Source organism: Cnephaeus nilssonii, assembly GCF_951640355.1.
Source record: "Cnephaeus nilssonii genome assembly, chromosome: 17".
Lineage (NCBI taxonomy): Eukaryota > Metazoa > Chordata > Mammalia > Chiroptera > Vespertilionidae > Cnephaeus > Cnephaeus nilssonii.
This window is the reverse complement of record NC_137088.1, coordinates 25079694-25095029: the sequence shown is the minus strand read 5'-3', so window position 1 is coordinate 25095029 and position 15336 is coordinate 25079694. Positions and strand designations below refer to the sequence as shown.

At 43.9% G+C, this 15336-nt stretch overlaps 1 protein-coding gene across 2 annotated transcripts in view; it reads right to left on the bottom strand.

Annotated features, from left to right (window-relative positions):
- COL6A6 (collagen type VI alpha 6 chain) overlaps window positions 1–15021 on the bottom strand; it is a 98786-nt gene extending 83765 nt beyond the window's left edge. For both annotated transcript variants that reach the window (XM_079795497.1, XM_079795496.1), the window contains exons 1-7: window positions 14928–15021; window positions 12039–12635; window positions 10331–10951; window positions 8646–9206; window positions 7327–7884; window positions 3398–3973; window positions 215–784 (exon numbers count right to left, since the gene is read on the bottom strand). In XM_079795497.1, the coding sequence (XP_079651623.1) occupies window positions 215–784; window positions 3398–3973; window positions 7327–7884; window positions 8646–9206; window positions 10331–10951; window positions 12039–12635; window positions 14928–14994 (3550 nt within the window). In that variant the 5' untranslated portion in view covers window positions 14995–15021. The remainder of the gene's footprint in view (window positions 1–214; window positions 785–3397; window positions 3974–7326; window positions 7885–8645; window positions 9207–10330; window positions 10952–12038; window positions 12636–14927) is intronic.
- Window positions 15022–15336: the final 315 nt, after the last annotated feature.

Below are 15336 nucleotides of genomic sequence, written 5' to 3'. Positions count from 1 at the left end.
AAGAGGGCATGCCCTCCCAGGAGGCAAGGGGGAGAAAAGACAACTCTCTCGGATGCCCTGCTTCTCAATCCACAAGTCACAAGAAAATACTTGATAACTGTGAAACCTTCCATTTGAAATCCAGAGGCAGGAATCTAAATTCTCCCACCAGCCGTAAACAGAGCTTGAGGGAAAATGTCAGTGAACACATTGAGGGACACATCTGAATACTTACTGCTGTCACCCCCTGAGGTGCAGATGTTGCGACTTATCCTTTTCTTGACCTTCTGCAGCTCATCGAAGTTATGAACCGTCAGTTTCTTACTTGCAGTCCCGGTGATCTGAATGAGCTGCTGGTCATCCACGTCCCCGATGCCCACGCTGTAGATGTCGATACCTTTGTGTCTCAGGTCTTCGGCAGCCCGAGCCACCTCGTCTTGGGACTGGCCATCTGTGAGGACCAGCAACACCTGCGGGGTGCCGGCATTTATCCGGCTGCCCATGTCTGGCTGGAAGAAATGCCCCACCATCTGGAGTGCAGCGCCGATGAGTGTGTTTCCCGAGATCTGCTGGATGTTTTCAATCTGAAATGATATCTCCTTTTTCCCTACGTACGTTCCCAGTGGAAACTCTGGCCGGTAGGTATGGCTAAACTGGGCTGCGCCTATACGCACTCTGTTGGCACTGACATCAAACTCTTGAACAATCGATGCCAAGAAGGCCTTCATCTTCTTGAAGTCATCTGGATGAATGCTAGTGGAACCATCCATGAGGAAAACAAGATCTACTTTTTCAATTTCACAATCTACAAAGGACAGGGAAAGGAACAAAACAACCATTAGATTGTTCTTCGTTCTTTCACCCAGCCTGATTCAGTTAAATGTTTGCAGCTATATAGAAATGGTATTTCCTGAAAGTGGTTTCTTATCGTAGGCCACTCTGTGGTCACATTAATTGGAGAAGAAATAAAACCCATCAGTTCCAAAGGTGGGACTAGGGGTGAACAACTTACATTTTTTTAATACTTCTCTTTGCTTTTCCATTTGGTCTTATACCATTTTCTTTTCCAAATGCTGGGGGAGGAGGGTTGCTACAGAGAACTTGCTCTTACCTATGATTTAGCCTTAAACCTTCTGGAAAACCCGGGGACAGTAACACATCAAGAAAAACAAAAAGCACACATCCATTCAGAGCTTCACCCAAAGAGACAGATGGTTTGTAGTTCTGACTCAGCCTCCCTGGCCAGTTGAGCCAATGAGTACTTTCCTGGCTTATTAAGACAAATTGAAGTTTTAAAATCATATCTTCTGATCGATATCTCAGAAGTTTTCCTCTTTATCATCCCCTTTCTGATGCATATAGGCAAAAATATCTACTTGAGAATACTATTTTTGAGCAAACAATTCAGTATAGTATGCTTCCTTGGTATTAACACAGAAAATACAAAACAAAAAGAATATGAAAGATGATTGCCAGTGAATGAGTTATGCTTGGCACATGCTCATGTGTGTCCCTTAGCCTTCTGGTAAGCATTAGCATTTCCCTGAATTCCCCAGAGATCTCACCATGGACCTAACTCACTTAGCTTTGTGAAAAACAAAAGGAGTCTAAGAATCCCACAGTTGAGATATGCAAAAAGAGATAAAAAATATGATAAATAGATCCTTCAGGAATTGGTTAAATTACTAAATTTCTTTGTTTTAGATTCAATAAAGGAAACAAAGTACCTTTTCCTGCCCAAGGAAGAACTTTCTGTTTAAAAATGCAATGTCAGGCCGACCAGTGTGGCTCAGTGGTTGAGCATCGACCTATGAACCAGGAGCTCACAGTTCGATTCCCGGTCAGGGCACATGCCTGGGTTGTGGGGCTTGATCTCCAGTGTGGGGCATGCAGGAGGCAGCCCACCAATGATTCTCTCATCACTGATGTTTCTATCTCTCCTTCTCCCTTCCGCTCTAAAATCAATACAAATATATTTAAAAAATAAAAAAGCAATGTCACTCTGGCTGGTGTGGGTCAGTGGTCAGAGCATTGGCCTATGCACCAAAGGGTCATGGGTTTGATTCCTGAGCAAGGGCACATGCCTGGGCTGTGGGTTCGCTTCCTGGCCCCGGCGGGGAAGCAGTGCATTTCTCTCACCTCTCTTTCCCCCTCCCTCCCTTCCACTCTCTCTAAAAACCAATGGAAAAAATATCCTTGGGTGAGGATTAACAAAACGTATTAAAAAAAACATGCAATGTCAACTTCTACAGTGAACTTGAAAAGGACAGACTGAATCTTAGGCATTGGCCACCAGAAGATAAGAGATGTGTCCTAGTTTTCAGTAAGACCCAGAAAGAGTTTGTTAATTTTGTGAAAGAAAAAGACAGTAGTTGCATGCTTAGGAGGCAATATCTATGAAAACCAGAAAAGTTAATTTTTAAAAAGAACTGTACCAAGATGTTGGAATCCTAGATTAATAGCAATTTATCTAATAAAAAGTAGTCAGTATTTTTAGTACAACACTCTTAATAAAGACAAGGAATTTAAATAGACCATGATCTCCCTGTGAAAAAGTGTAAAAGGACAGCTGAATGAATGAATGAATAATATATATACATACAGACAGACAGACAGACACAGACACATAGACATAAAGGTGGCAATGCAATCTCCAGATGCCAGAATAGGAACAGCAGCCAGGGCAAAGGGAAGTCCTACTGTACTCTGCTCTGGCAACATCTGAGGCTGGAATAGAATGTTCATTATTGGGCTCCATGTCTTAAACAAGCTTGTGTCATAACAGAAACAGGCGAGGGAACAAGGAACCAGGGACTTCCAGCCTGAGGGAGAGAAAAGACTTCAGGCAATGACCGCTAGTTGTTAGGAAATTATGGAATTTGATTTCTTGTGTAAAAAGCAGGAAGAAGAACTAATGGATGGAAATGACATGGACACTAATTTGTGCCCCAATCAATAAAGCTTACTCAAAAAATGGTGAATTCCCCACCATGAGAAGAGTTTAGACAGAAGGGAGCAGTACTGTTGTAGAATGTATTCCTCTTTAGGGAGGGGGCCAAATGAGATGCCCTATAAAGTGATTAGTGCTCCTCTCCTGTTTGGAGAACGTACTCTTTTTTTAAAAAATATATATTTTATTGATTTTTTACAATAGGGAGAGGGATAGAGAGTTAGAAACATCAATGAGAGAGAAACATGGATCAGCTGCATCCTGCACCCTCCCCACTGGGGATGTGCCTGCACCCAAGGTACATGCCCTTGACCGGAATCGAACCTGGGACCCTTGAGTCCACAAGCTGACACTCTATCCACTGAGCCAAACCAGACAGGGCGGAGAACGTACTCTTGAGGGATATTGCTTTCTCCCTCATTCGGACCTCTGCTGATAATGAAGAAAAATTTAATTGGCAAGCCTTACCTACTTGTGAGGAGTTACACACACTGGCTGACACGTCTGAAAATATCCCCTTCAGGCCTCCAAACGTCTCCACGAAGAAGTACTTGTCCCTTGATCCTGCCATGGCGAGCAGCTCCACAGGGTTAGCACCCGCGATCCCCACGGCCAGGACAAGAATGCCTTTGTCCCGCAAGGCCTTGGCTGTGGCATTGAGCTTTTCTGTATCATGGGACTCCCCATCGGTGATTACGATGAGGACTTGGGGGACCCCTCGGTGCAGGCGGCTGCCACGGGCTTCGGTGAACATGTGGTCCGAGAAGCCTAGTGCCTCAGCGGTGTACGTGTTGCCCCCCATGGGCTGGTCGTTCTGGAGCGCTGAAATCACCTCCAGTTTTGTGCCAAGGTCATCCAGATAAAACAGCACTTGTGGGTCATCAGCATACTTCATAGCCCCAAACCGAACCTGATTCTTGCCAACATCAGCTTTTTTCACCAAGTTTATCATGAAATCCTTCATGATATTATATTCATCACTGTCAATGCTGCCAGAGCTGTCAATCACAAACACAACATCTAAAACTTCAATTCGCTTGCATTCTAAGAGGAGGAGAAAGGAAAACCACGAGGTTAGCTTTGGATATCATGGGAGACTCACTGCCCCTCGCCTGCTTTTTAATTGCCAGTGTCTCCCCTCCATTGGATCAAGCAGTATATTAGAATGTCCATTCCTTAGATAACATACACAATCCTATATAATAAAAGGCTAATATGCAAATCGACCGAACGGTGGAACGACCAGTCACTATGATGCGCACTGACCACCTGGGGGAGCAGACGCTCAATGCAGGAGCTACTCCCCCGTCCCCCCCCCCCCCCCCTTGGTCTGTGCGCTCCCATAGAGGGAGTGCCACTCAGCCAGAAGCCCTGAGCTGGGCTCAAGGCTGGCAAGCACAGTGGCAGTGGCAGGAGCCTCCCACCTCCCCGGCTGCGCTAAGGATGTCTGACTGGGGAGCGGGCCTAAGCTCTCAGTCAAACATCCCCCAGGGCTCCCAGACTGCGAGAGGGTGCAGGCCGGGCTGAGGGACCCCTCTACCCCCCCCCCCCCCCGAGGTCCTCTAGTACATATGTATTTGTGTTGGCAGTACATAATAAAATTCAACTAGGGGGGGTTTTAGGACAAAGCTAATGTAAAGTAAAATCTTCTGTAAGAGTTGAGAGGGGGACATGCTTTTGGACTAGAAAAAAATTTACAATTCTGTGGAAATTTTCCTGAATAAATGGTTCTTTCAACTTTGCTTTCATTTACAGGAATTTGTCTGTTTAAGCCATATGGTTTGTGAAGTTTTATTCTCAAGATAAGCCTTGGGGAAATGGCCAAAGACAAAAATTAATTTGGCAACACTGTATAGTTTTTCATGGTTATATGACCGCTGACTTTTCAGGGTTACATTTTCTCCCCTTTGGACATTCTGGAAACACTATTCTCATTATTGGGCCTCATCATAGAAATAAGCCCATGTCACACTGGCCCAACTACGGTGATGCTCCCGTTAATTTTGTATTCCTTGGGTCAATGCCATGGAAAGCAAAGCAGGAAAGCCCCAATTAATACTTAACCCATGTGTACGGAGCATAATCTACGAAAAGTGCAGAGGTCTAAACTCCAACTCATTCATTCTGGAGAAGTGGGATTGTAAGATGTTTAATGATTTAATCCTTATGTAGCCCAATGTCTCTGCAGGGTTTACAAGAGTATGTTCCAAATGTTAACTCCTCCATTCTGGGGAAATGGGAGTTGTGAGAAAGGATTCCCCCACCCCTCCAGCAGAGGTTCACCACATTTCCTTCTCTTGCCAGCCACTTGCTCACTCAGTGGTAGGGCTGTTGAAAACCCTGGGGCCAATATATTTACCCCCAATGACTTCAAGAAAGGCTGTGTGAGGTAACAGAAAATACATATTGGTCTCTGTCTCAGTTCCTGACACAGAACTCCCGAAACCCTTGTAATTTCTCGGGTGACTGGAGTGTCTTTTGTTCTAATGAGGTGACTCTGGATGGGCCCCTACTGTGTGTTTCTTTCCTGTTGTCTCCTGGAAAGAATGGCTCCTGGGTGAGGGCGAGTCACCGGAAAGAGCAAGCATGGGATTTTCAGCCTCATCCCCATTTTCCGGAGAAGGGAGAAGGGCTGAAAATGGAGTTAATGATGGATCATCCCCAAAGTACAGGGTTCAGAGAGCTGTTTGATGAACACATGAAGATCCTGGGAAAGTGAGGCGCTTGGGAATGACACAGTATATGCTATATATACTTGGAAGTTCTGCACCCCTTTCCTCATAACTTGCCCTATGCATGTCTTCATTCTGGATCCTTTATCATAGCCTTTAATAAACTGGTAAACGTGTTTTCCTGGGTCCTATGAGCCACTCTAGTAAGTTCATTGAACCCAAGAAGGTAGTTGTTAAACTTCCATCTATAAAGCAGTTTGGTCAGAAGCACAGGTGGTAACCTGGGCTTGTGACTGGTGTCCGAAGTGGGGAGTGAGGCAGTCTTATGGGAGTGAGCCCTCAATCTGTGGGATCTGATGGGTAGACAGGGTCTGACTTGGGTTGAATTCTTGGACACCCTGCTGGTATCCGAGAATTGCTTGTTGAGATGGGAAAAATCCCCACACATTGTGACCAGAAGTATCAGAAGTGAAGTGTGCCATGTGACTAGTATAGAAGACAACAGGGATGAAACATTAGGGAAGAACAGCGTTTTTTTCCAACATGGGAAGGAAAAACATGAGTTTTTTTCTTTTGGGCGGGTTCCACCAAAGAGGAAATGATGTCCTTCTGCCCTTCAGCTGCCCTGGGGAGCTTGCTTGGATCCCCCTGAGGTCTGGGGGTAGTTTACTCAGGGTTGCTCCTTCAAAGAGTTCAGATTTGCTCCCTGCAGAATTACCGGGAAATACAAACTAGGTGTATCTCAATTACCACAAATAACAGACCACGATCAACCTTCTAGTGGGAACTGAACAAAACTGTTATTTGAGTAACAGTACAAGGTTTCTCCTTTCCCTCAAAACTCCACTGAGACAATCAGAGAGATTTTTTTTTTCAGTATGCTTCTGTCACCAAGCCCCTAGAATCACAGTATAAATAAGTTTCTTATATTGGTAGGGCTTTTGTTTTATCACTTCCATTCCTCTGTAGTTTCATGAGAGGAGAGCTGGGACTCTACTATTTACTTCCTTTGAAGCATCTATTGCTCAAGTTCCCCTACTAGAGTCCTCCTTTATAGGATTTAAAAAATATCAGTGTTTTTACAAATGTCATCTCATTTTATATAAGTAATGGATTTTAAAAACTGTAAAATAACTGGCATATAGTAGATGTTAGGTCAAAGGGAAGCTACCTTGCCCAGCAGGGGGGTATGCCCTCTATGGTCTGCTGTGGGAGCCCACACACAGCCCAAGGACTCAGGCTGGGCCCTTCAGCTCAAAGTGAAACAGACTCTATGGTGTAATTCATGCTCTAGTTTCCCAGGGGATCAGGCTGAAGCGAGACTCCAGCTAAGACCACCCTCTTGCTTAGCTCCTATCCATGCCCTGTCCTGCTTTCCTTACTTCCCTTCTGAAAACAACTTTTCAAAAAGCCACTTCCACAAGAATCCGGGGAACCTGATCTAAGACCCAGGATGTTACCACTTTTCTTCAATGGAGGCCTCATCACCCTACTGCTACTTGTCTACAAATGGGAGAGAATCTAGGTGGACCAAAATTGTTCCTTACTGACTCTTGAATTTAACAGTTCGGTTGAAGAAAGTCACATTGCCTATGTAGGTCTAAAGCCATTAGGATGAACATTTCAATCAAACAAGAAGTTTACAGTGTTCAATGTGTAGAAATAATGACTAACATGGACATGTGGTGTTTGGATAATCCCACTAGCAGGTATGCCCAGGCCTACCTTCACGGGGGCTGCATATTCCAAAAACAAGATCATCTTCAATTTGCTGCAGAATGTCAAAATTCTCAACATAAAACACCATGTCTGGCCTCCCGCTGATCTCCTCCAGCTGGGTGACATTGGAGCCAAACACCCCCACCGAGTAGATAATGATGCCTTCTTGCCGAAGTGCTACCGCGGGGTCCTTGACTACGTCATGAGCTTCACCATCCGTGATGAGGATGAGAAACTTCCTGACGTTGGGCCGGGCCCCCTTGGCGGGGCTGAAGTACTGAGACACAAAGGTCAGGGCACTACCAGTCATCGTGGTCTGTCCAATGTGAGGCATCTGGTCGATGGCATCTGAAATTTCACTTTGCGAGATGTACTTGTTGAGTTGAAACTCCTCCTTATTGATGTCACTGAACTGGACCACGCCGACTTGCACCCGATCTGCCCCAATCTGAGATTTACTCACCAGGTTTTTCATAAATGTTTTCATTTTGATGAAATTCTCACTTCCTATACTGCCAGAACTGTCCACCAGAAACATGATGTCAGCTTTCATCTCTTTGCAGGCTGCATGGGAGAAAGTGAAATGTTTACCATGTAAAAAGATTAAGAGTGAACAGGAAAACAAATTTAAAAATTCTATATTGAAGTTAAAGGTGTGCTTGATAAGGATGGTTAGTTAGTAAGTAAATAAAGCACTGGAGGCCATAAAGTGACCACTCTATTTGTTGTTTAATGATTTGATTGAGTATATTACTCAACCTCAGGACTACTGGCATTTTGGGCCAGATAATTTTTATTGGGGAGGGTAGTCTACGCATTGTAGGATACTGAGGGATGTTTAGCAGTATCTCTGACTTCTACCCGTTAGACATCAGTAGCACTCCCTTAGTTATGACAACCAGAAATGTCTCTAGACATTACCAAATGTCCCCTAAGGGGGCAAAATTCCCCTGGTTGAAAACTACTGATAGAGCTCTAAAAGAGTCCATAAAAGTATTGTTGAACTTAAATAAACCTGAAATATTCCTTAAAATAAGAAATCATTTGGTCATTCACATATATATATATATGTTAGCAGGGATTTGTGGGAAGAGGCTAATGAATACTAATAAGGGAGAACTCCATCAAATATCTTTATGCCTCAGATATGAATCAGAACCACACTCTAGTGGGCCCCCCGTTTTGTTCTGGAAACGAGCACAGCAACACAAATCAACAAATCTCAACCCGCAAATTCATGCTGTTTCTGCAAACCTGCAATGTCAAATATTGCAAGAGGGCCACCTGTGAGCCCGGGTCCAAATGTAAAGTCGCCCTTCTCCTACCTTCTTCAGTACAGATTTCTTGAACAACTTGGTTTCTTATGTCTTTCAAAGCGTCAAAGTCATGCACGTAGTACACCCTCTTTTCCTCGCCTGCGATTTCCCGCAGCTGTGTTTGGTTGGCCTCCTTGACCCCGATGGCATAAACATGGATGAGCTCCTTTCTCAGCCTGTTCGCAGGCTCCAAGATGCTATCCTGGGACATGCCAGTTGTCAGGACAACAAGGTGACACGGCACGCGGTTTCCTCGCTGCTTCTTTGCTTTCCGCAGCAGCCCCAGCGTGAAATTCAGGGCTGCACCTGTGTTCGTGCTCCCACCCACCTGCCGGATGTTCTCAATGGCCTTCCCCAAATCCTGCTTGTTTGAGTATTTACTGATCTCAAATTCCAAGTCCCAGCTGTCGGCGTACTGGACGGCCCCAACCCGCACCTTCTGGGGGGCGATGTTGAACATCTTTACGACCTCTGACAGGAAGGTCTTCATTTCTTGGAAGTCCGTGGCCTGGATGCTCCCGGAGCCATCGATGAGCAGATAGATGTCTGCTTCTTCAGTGTCCACACAACCTAAGGGGGAACCGAGAGGCTGAGTGAGGCATGGGGGCACGTGCGAGGAAGAAATGGGAGCAGAATGCACGAACAAGTATGAGCATCTTCAGAGGGACAAATGGGAAACAGCTTCCCGCTGTAAAAGAAACGCTCTGCTGGCTTAGCCCAGGGGACTCGGCATCAGTGGGGCCAAATGACTTTCTTTTGACAGTTTAGGACTATTCTGATAATTCTCTGCCATGAATCAAGGCCAATTGGGACACAACAGAAGGTAAGAAAGAAAACTTGAAAATGCTTTTCACAAGCCACTTCTCTCATTAGTAAGTAACTGCTTCGCAAAAAGTCAAGTGGTGTGTTGTGAAATGGAGAAGGTCTCGAACTGAACATGTGAACATCTGAGCCCTACTTCTTGAGAAATGGAATAAATAATTTACTCCTTATTCACTCCTGGTCATTTAACAAAAGTAGGGGTATTGCCAGTGGCCTTATTTGTGTAGGACAAGGGCAATTTTATAGTAAACATGCTATAAATATTTGTTGAAGAATGTAAACATATATACTTATGTGTGTATATACACACACAAAATATTTACATAGCACACATGTGTGTATATATAAGATATACAAAATAATTATCTGTCTCTCTAAACTCATGGGTACTAGACTAGTACTTCACAACAAATTAATTACAGTGTTCTCAATCCAAATCATGCTTCCTGTTCACTCTCTAAGTTGGAATTTTGACGATGAGGGGAGAGGGAAAAGGAGAGGAAAGTTACAAAAAGGAAAAAGGAACCAAGGAAAGAGCAGGGGAACATGAGAGGCAAAGGAGCGAGGGGGAAAGTGGAGAGAAAAACAGCAAACAATGGTATTCTGGGGTGTTTGTAAGTAACAAAGAATCCAATTAAAGCTGCACAAAACGGGAGGTAGAAAGGAAAACCCTTTTGACCTATTCCAACACCTCAATAGCTTTTATTTCCCCCCAATTACATTCCATGTGATCAAGGTCAAGTAAGAAATTAGGAACTTATTCTCACTCCCCACCTAGTACCCCACACCAATCGCTTTTGTACACAGAATACCTGAAAGGCAAGAAAAAAAGAAAAGGATGGAATAATACCTCCCTCAGCAAAACACTTTACCGGATTTGAGGGTTTCGGTGCGCTCTGAGAAGACAGAGACTGTGTGCGTTATTTGCTTCCGCAGCTTCTTCAGAAACGTCTGGTTGTGAGCGACCAGGTCGGAGAAGGTCTTCAGTTTGGAGACATACAGCTCGGCGGGGTGCGATGCTATCCTCTCCAGCTGGCTGTCGCTGGCCCCCTCCACGCCCATCGTGAAGATGGCCACGCCCTGGCGCCGGAGGTTCAGGGCGGCCTTGGTCACGTTGTCTTCCGACGGCCGGTGGGTCACCAGCACGGCGATCTGGGGCACCCCCTGGTTCATCCGACTGCCGTTCTGCACACTGAAGACCTCCTTCCTGATCTTTCGGATGGCGGCCCCAGTGTAGGCCTTCCCAGCCAGGGGAGAGAGGCCCTGTATAGACTGGAGAACCTCCGTCTTATTGATGCCCCTGCTCAGTGAATTGATCACCTGCGTCTCATTGCTATAGGCCACGAGGCTAACCCTCATGCAGTTTTCCTTTATGTCAAGAGCAGATACACTTTCTCCCAGGAACTCTTTAAGATAGTCCAAGTTGTCCTGGCTGCCATTGACGGACAAATCCAACAGGAACACCACGTCGGCCACCGAGGGGCCTTGGCAAACTGTGTGGGCAAGGATGGAAGGAGCACAATTTTAGTGGGTCAGCTTCTCTGCTCAGCATTCAAAGGCACGGAGAACATCTCCAGAGCTGGGCTATGCACTTAAAGAAAGAAGGAGGTACAGGAAATTATTATGAAGCTCATATCGGAGGGTCCTGGGTTCAAATATTGGATCTCAGCTAAACTCCCAGCTTCAACGTCCTCCTCTATAAACTGGAGATAGTAGTAATATCTACCTCATAGGGTTGTTATGGAAATTAAATGAGATAAGGTGTTTAACCTGTGGCCTGGGACCTAAGTCATTCAATGAACAGCAGCTACTACTATCATATTAAAATCATTAAGCATCATCGCTGTTGAAATCAGCATAGTCCAAATATTCCTAAGGGATAATACTGAGATGTCAAGGATACTTTTGCCATTATTTTATTTGGGAAAGATACTCATAATAGGACTCATATTTTCATAGATGACCCCAAGAAAAGCATTCTCTATTAACATAATTTTATATGTCATGTCATTCCAACTGATTTAACTAGAAATAATGGGAGTTTCCTATGTTGCTTGCACACTTGGAGCAAATGGTTTCTTACTGGCTCTCCCCTGCCCCTCACTTGAATGGTGTTCATAAGCTCAACACAGGAGCTGCCCCCTCATGGTCAGTGCGCTCCCACAGGGGGAGCGTGCTCAGCCAGAAGCCCAGAAGCTGGGCTCACAGCTGGTGAGTGCAGCGGTGGTGGCGGGAGCCTCTCCTGCCTCTGCAGCTGCGCTAAGGATGTCCAACTGCCAAGCCGTCAGTTGGACATCCCCCAAGGGCTCCCGAACTGCAAGAGGCCACAGGTCGGGCTGAGGAGACGCCCCGCCCTGGAGTACACAAATCTCATGCACCGGGCCTCTAGTAAAAATATTTTTTTAAAAATAAAATAAAATGGCCACAATCAACGGGCCCTTTGGAACGCACCGATATTTAACAGTTAAAAATACAGCCCAGCTTTTGGGGAAAGGGAGGTCCATGGAGCCTCAACCCTCTCTCCACATTGATTTCTCAAAAGCATTTTATCATCATTTCTATGTGTGCACCTCAGCCCACCTTCCATGAGAACATCATCCACTGCTCCCGCCTTGTACTGAGCCGCATCCTTGATGATCTGCGTCATGTTCTGGGAAAACGTGCTGAGGTCTCTGACAGTCCGAAGGTTCACATGAAACTGAGCCGTGGCCATGGCCTTCAGGTTCTCCTCAGACGCTTTCTGCAGCCCCACCGAGATGATCCTCACCCCGTCCTCCCGGAGAGCCTTGGAAGCCTCTTCCACGTCATCCTCGGACTCGGCCGAAGCCAGGACCACCAGAATCGGGGGAAACAGCTTCTTGTCTCTGCCATTTGCAGGTCCAGAGAAATAGGTCCTGTGAGCTTCCCGGAGAGCGTTTCCGATCCGCAGGGCGCCGCCCAAGAACACAAAGTTCTTCTTGAGGTGGTTCAACATGGGGTTCCTGCTCTTGAAGGTGTTCAGCTGGAATTCACTGTGGAGCTTGTCGCTGTACTGGGCCAGGGCCACACGGTATTTGCTGGCCTCTATGGGGAGACTGTTGATCACTTTGTTGATGAATGTTTTCACCAGAGGGAAGGACTTAATTCCCAGGTGATCCGAGCTGTCCACCAGAAACACCACGTCTGCATACTCAGGGCCTGCAAACCCACACACAACCAAATCAACAAAGCAGAAACTTTAAAGAGGTACTGCCATGCTTAATGCCAACCACACAGGGGAAAACATACTTTCCTCTTTTATCTGTATTTTTAATACCTTCCCAATGAACTGAAAATAATAGCCTGAAATTACACATCTTCTCAAGAAAAAATACTTGTTTCTAGGGCCAATTCTCATATATATATATATATATATATATATATATATATATATATATATATATATATATCCATCCTCTCATTTAAACCAATTGCAAAATTAAACATCACTTTTACAAGTAATAGGTTCATTAGAAATAGGTAAATTTAGAGTAAAAACCCCTGTGTTTTTATACTGGTAGTAGGTAATTTCCCCTTATACCTTTTTAAATTTTTGTTTTCAGAATTTGACCTCAGTTTATATCAAGAGGATAAAAATTTTAATTGAGAACTAAACTGCTTCAAATTTGCTTGAATAGAGAAATCTGAAAGATAATCTTTTATTGTGATTCCAATTTAAGCATGGCAACAAAGTAAGTGATTAATTTATAAAAATATTAGTTTTGTTTGCCAGTGTCAAATTGATGAAGTTTAAAAAGTGCTTAAAAATCATAAAAATATGAGATTGCCTTAATCTATTTTAAGATTACTTACAATATTTTTTTATAAACCATATGAGTGGGCATTACAATTGATAAATTTATTCATACATGTGTAAATGTGATGGAAATCAGTATACCTTAAGCTAGGAAAATTATTATGGTTTTAGTTTCTATAAAAATGTAATTTTCATAGAGGAATATAATACTTTGTTGAACTTTTAAGGCTTCATTCAATGCCAGATTCAATGCTGGGTATACAGAATTCTATTTTTATGTGCTAGAGAATCACTGGGTTCAAGCACAAAATGCTGTGTATTGGTGATCTGCTGGTTTGAATTCAGAGTTCGCAGCACTTTAGTATAGGATCTATTTCTTATCCGGAGAAGGAAGGGAAATGTCTGTGTGGGTCTGGATGGTGTATATTTAAGAAGATACGATGCAAATGAACAAGTAACAGAAGTCCTGACTTTGTTATCAGCTAACTCTAACAGCTCTGTCAAGCCATTCAATATACTTGGACCTGTTTCCTCTCCTTTAACATGAGAAGATTCAATAAGGAAATATCTAAGGTCCCCTCCTCATGCTCAGATGCTGGTTATCTGATATGATTACTCGATACATTATAATCAAATTAAAATAAAATCAATCTTTTCCCATCTACAACTGGTAGGAAACCAGCTTTGGCACCTCTAGGTTTATTTCATTCTCTTCATAGCAGTCTTATGAGGCACAGTAGATAAAACCATTCTTCCTTGTCTTCTAAATAACCTAATTTCAACCACTTTTGAGCTTCCTCTGATGATCACCTAGCCAGTAGCATTTTAGGGGAAGAATTAAGAGAGGGTGCATTAATATCTTCCTCCAAGAGAAGGCTGGCACCCCGACGAGGACTGTCGGGCAAGCCCTGCCCAGGATGGCTTGACTTGTGACCAAAGCGACCTTCCTATGCATGGATAAACCTTCACTTCTTGTGTGTGGAGAAAGGAAATGTAGACAACTGGCACACGAGCGAGATTCAGCTTTTTCTTTAAAAATCTTAATATCAGGCCCAGTGAGACATCAAAGGAGGATGCTTGCAGGGCTGAGTCTTAGTTTACCTCTTCGGAAAACTTACTACCTTGAGAAAACTGTACAAGCTAACACAGGTGGCCCTGGACATGAAGGGACCAGTGTGCGAACTAGTTATTTAAGAATTGGTAGAGGCAGAGAAGGGTAGGCCAGTATTTTGAGTTCAAGTCCACTGGATACAGATTGCTGACAGACAGTAGACAGCTATGGTGCTCTCTCTTCAGAGTAAAAGCATTTCCTTTACAATATCAGATTAAATCGCTTAAATTGGAGCAAAAGCTATATGTGTAACCAAGGTAATGTTTTGGCACAAATGAATTAGGAAGATACATTCCAAGATTTTTAGGCCGGAACCTAATAGTAAGAGACAGAATTTTATGCAACCTCCCAGAAGACCTAAACGGGGTTGAAACTAAGGACAAAATAGCAGCTCTTGTATCTTCCTATCGTTCACAATGAGCAAATTCCGGAGACAAATGAGCTTCAAAAAGAAACTGAGCTACCACCCACCCTTCCCACTATCAAAATCAAGACAGCGAAACGAAACTCAACTTCTAAGTAAGTCAAAATCATATATATTTTCCACAATGAGTTAAAGAATTCTTCCCAATTTTTTCCTTACCAGAATCCTGGTTCACAGAAACATGGGAGCAAATTATTATGAGGAACAAAATCAGCAGCATTTTCATATTATGAACTGAAAAATCTCCAACTTGAAATCTGAAAGGGCGAAAAGAAAAACATCTAAGACTGTTTTGGATATTATTTGGGAAACCAGACTCACACATATAAGAATACACAAAATTATGTAATAAATTGGGTGCAGCAGGGGATAAGGAACTTTTGCGGTTTCCTCCTGACCTTATGATCTGCTAAGTGCCTTAGTGAAAAGCGGACCACCACCATTTACAGAATCACAGGTTTCTCCTGGTCCCCGGACCCTGCACAAACACAAGAATTTAGACTGTCAATAGAGGTAGCCAGAAGCATTATAGTTCCAACAATAATACATGTTCCTATTAGTCACTTTT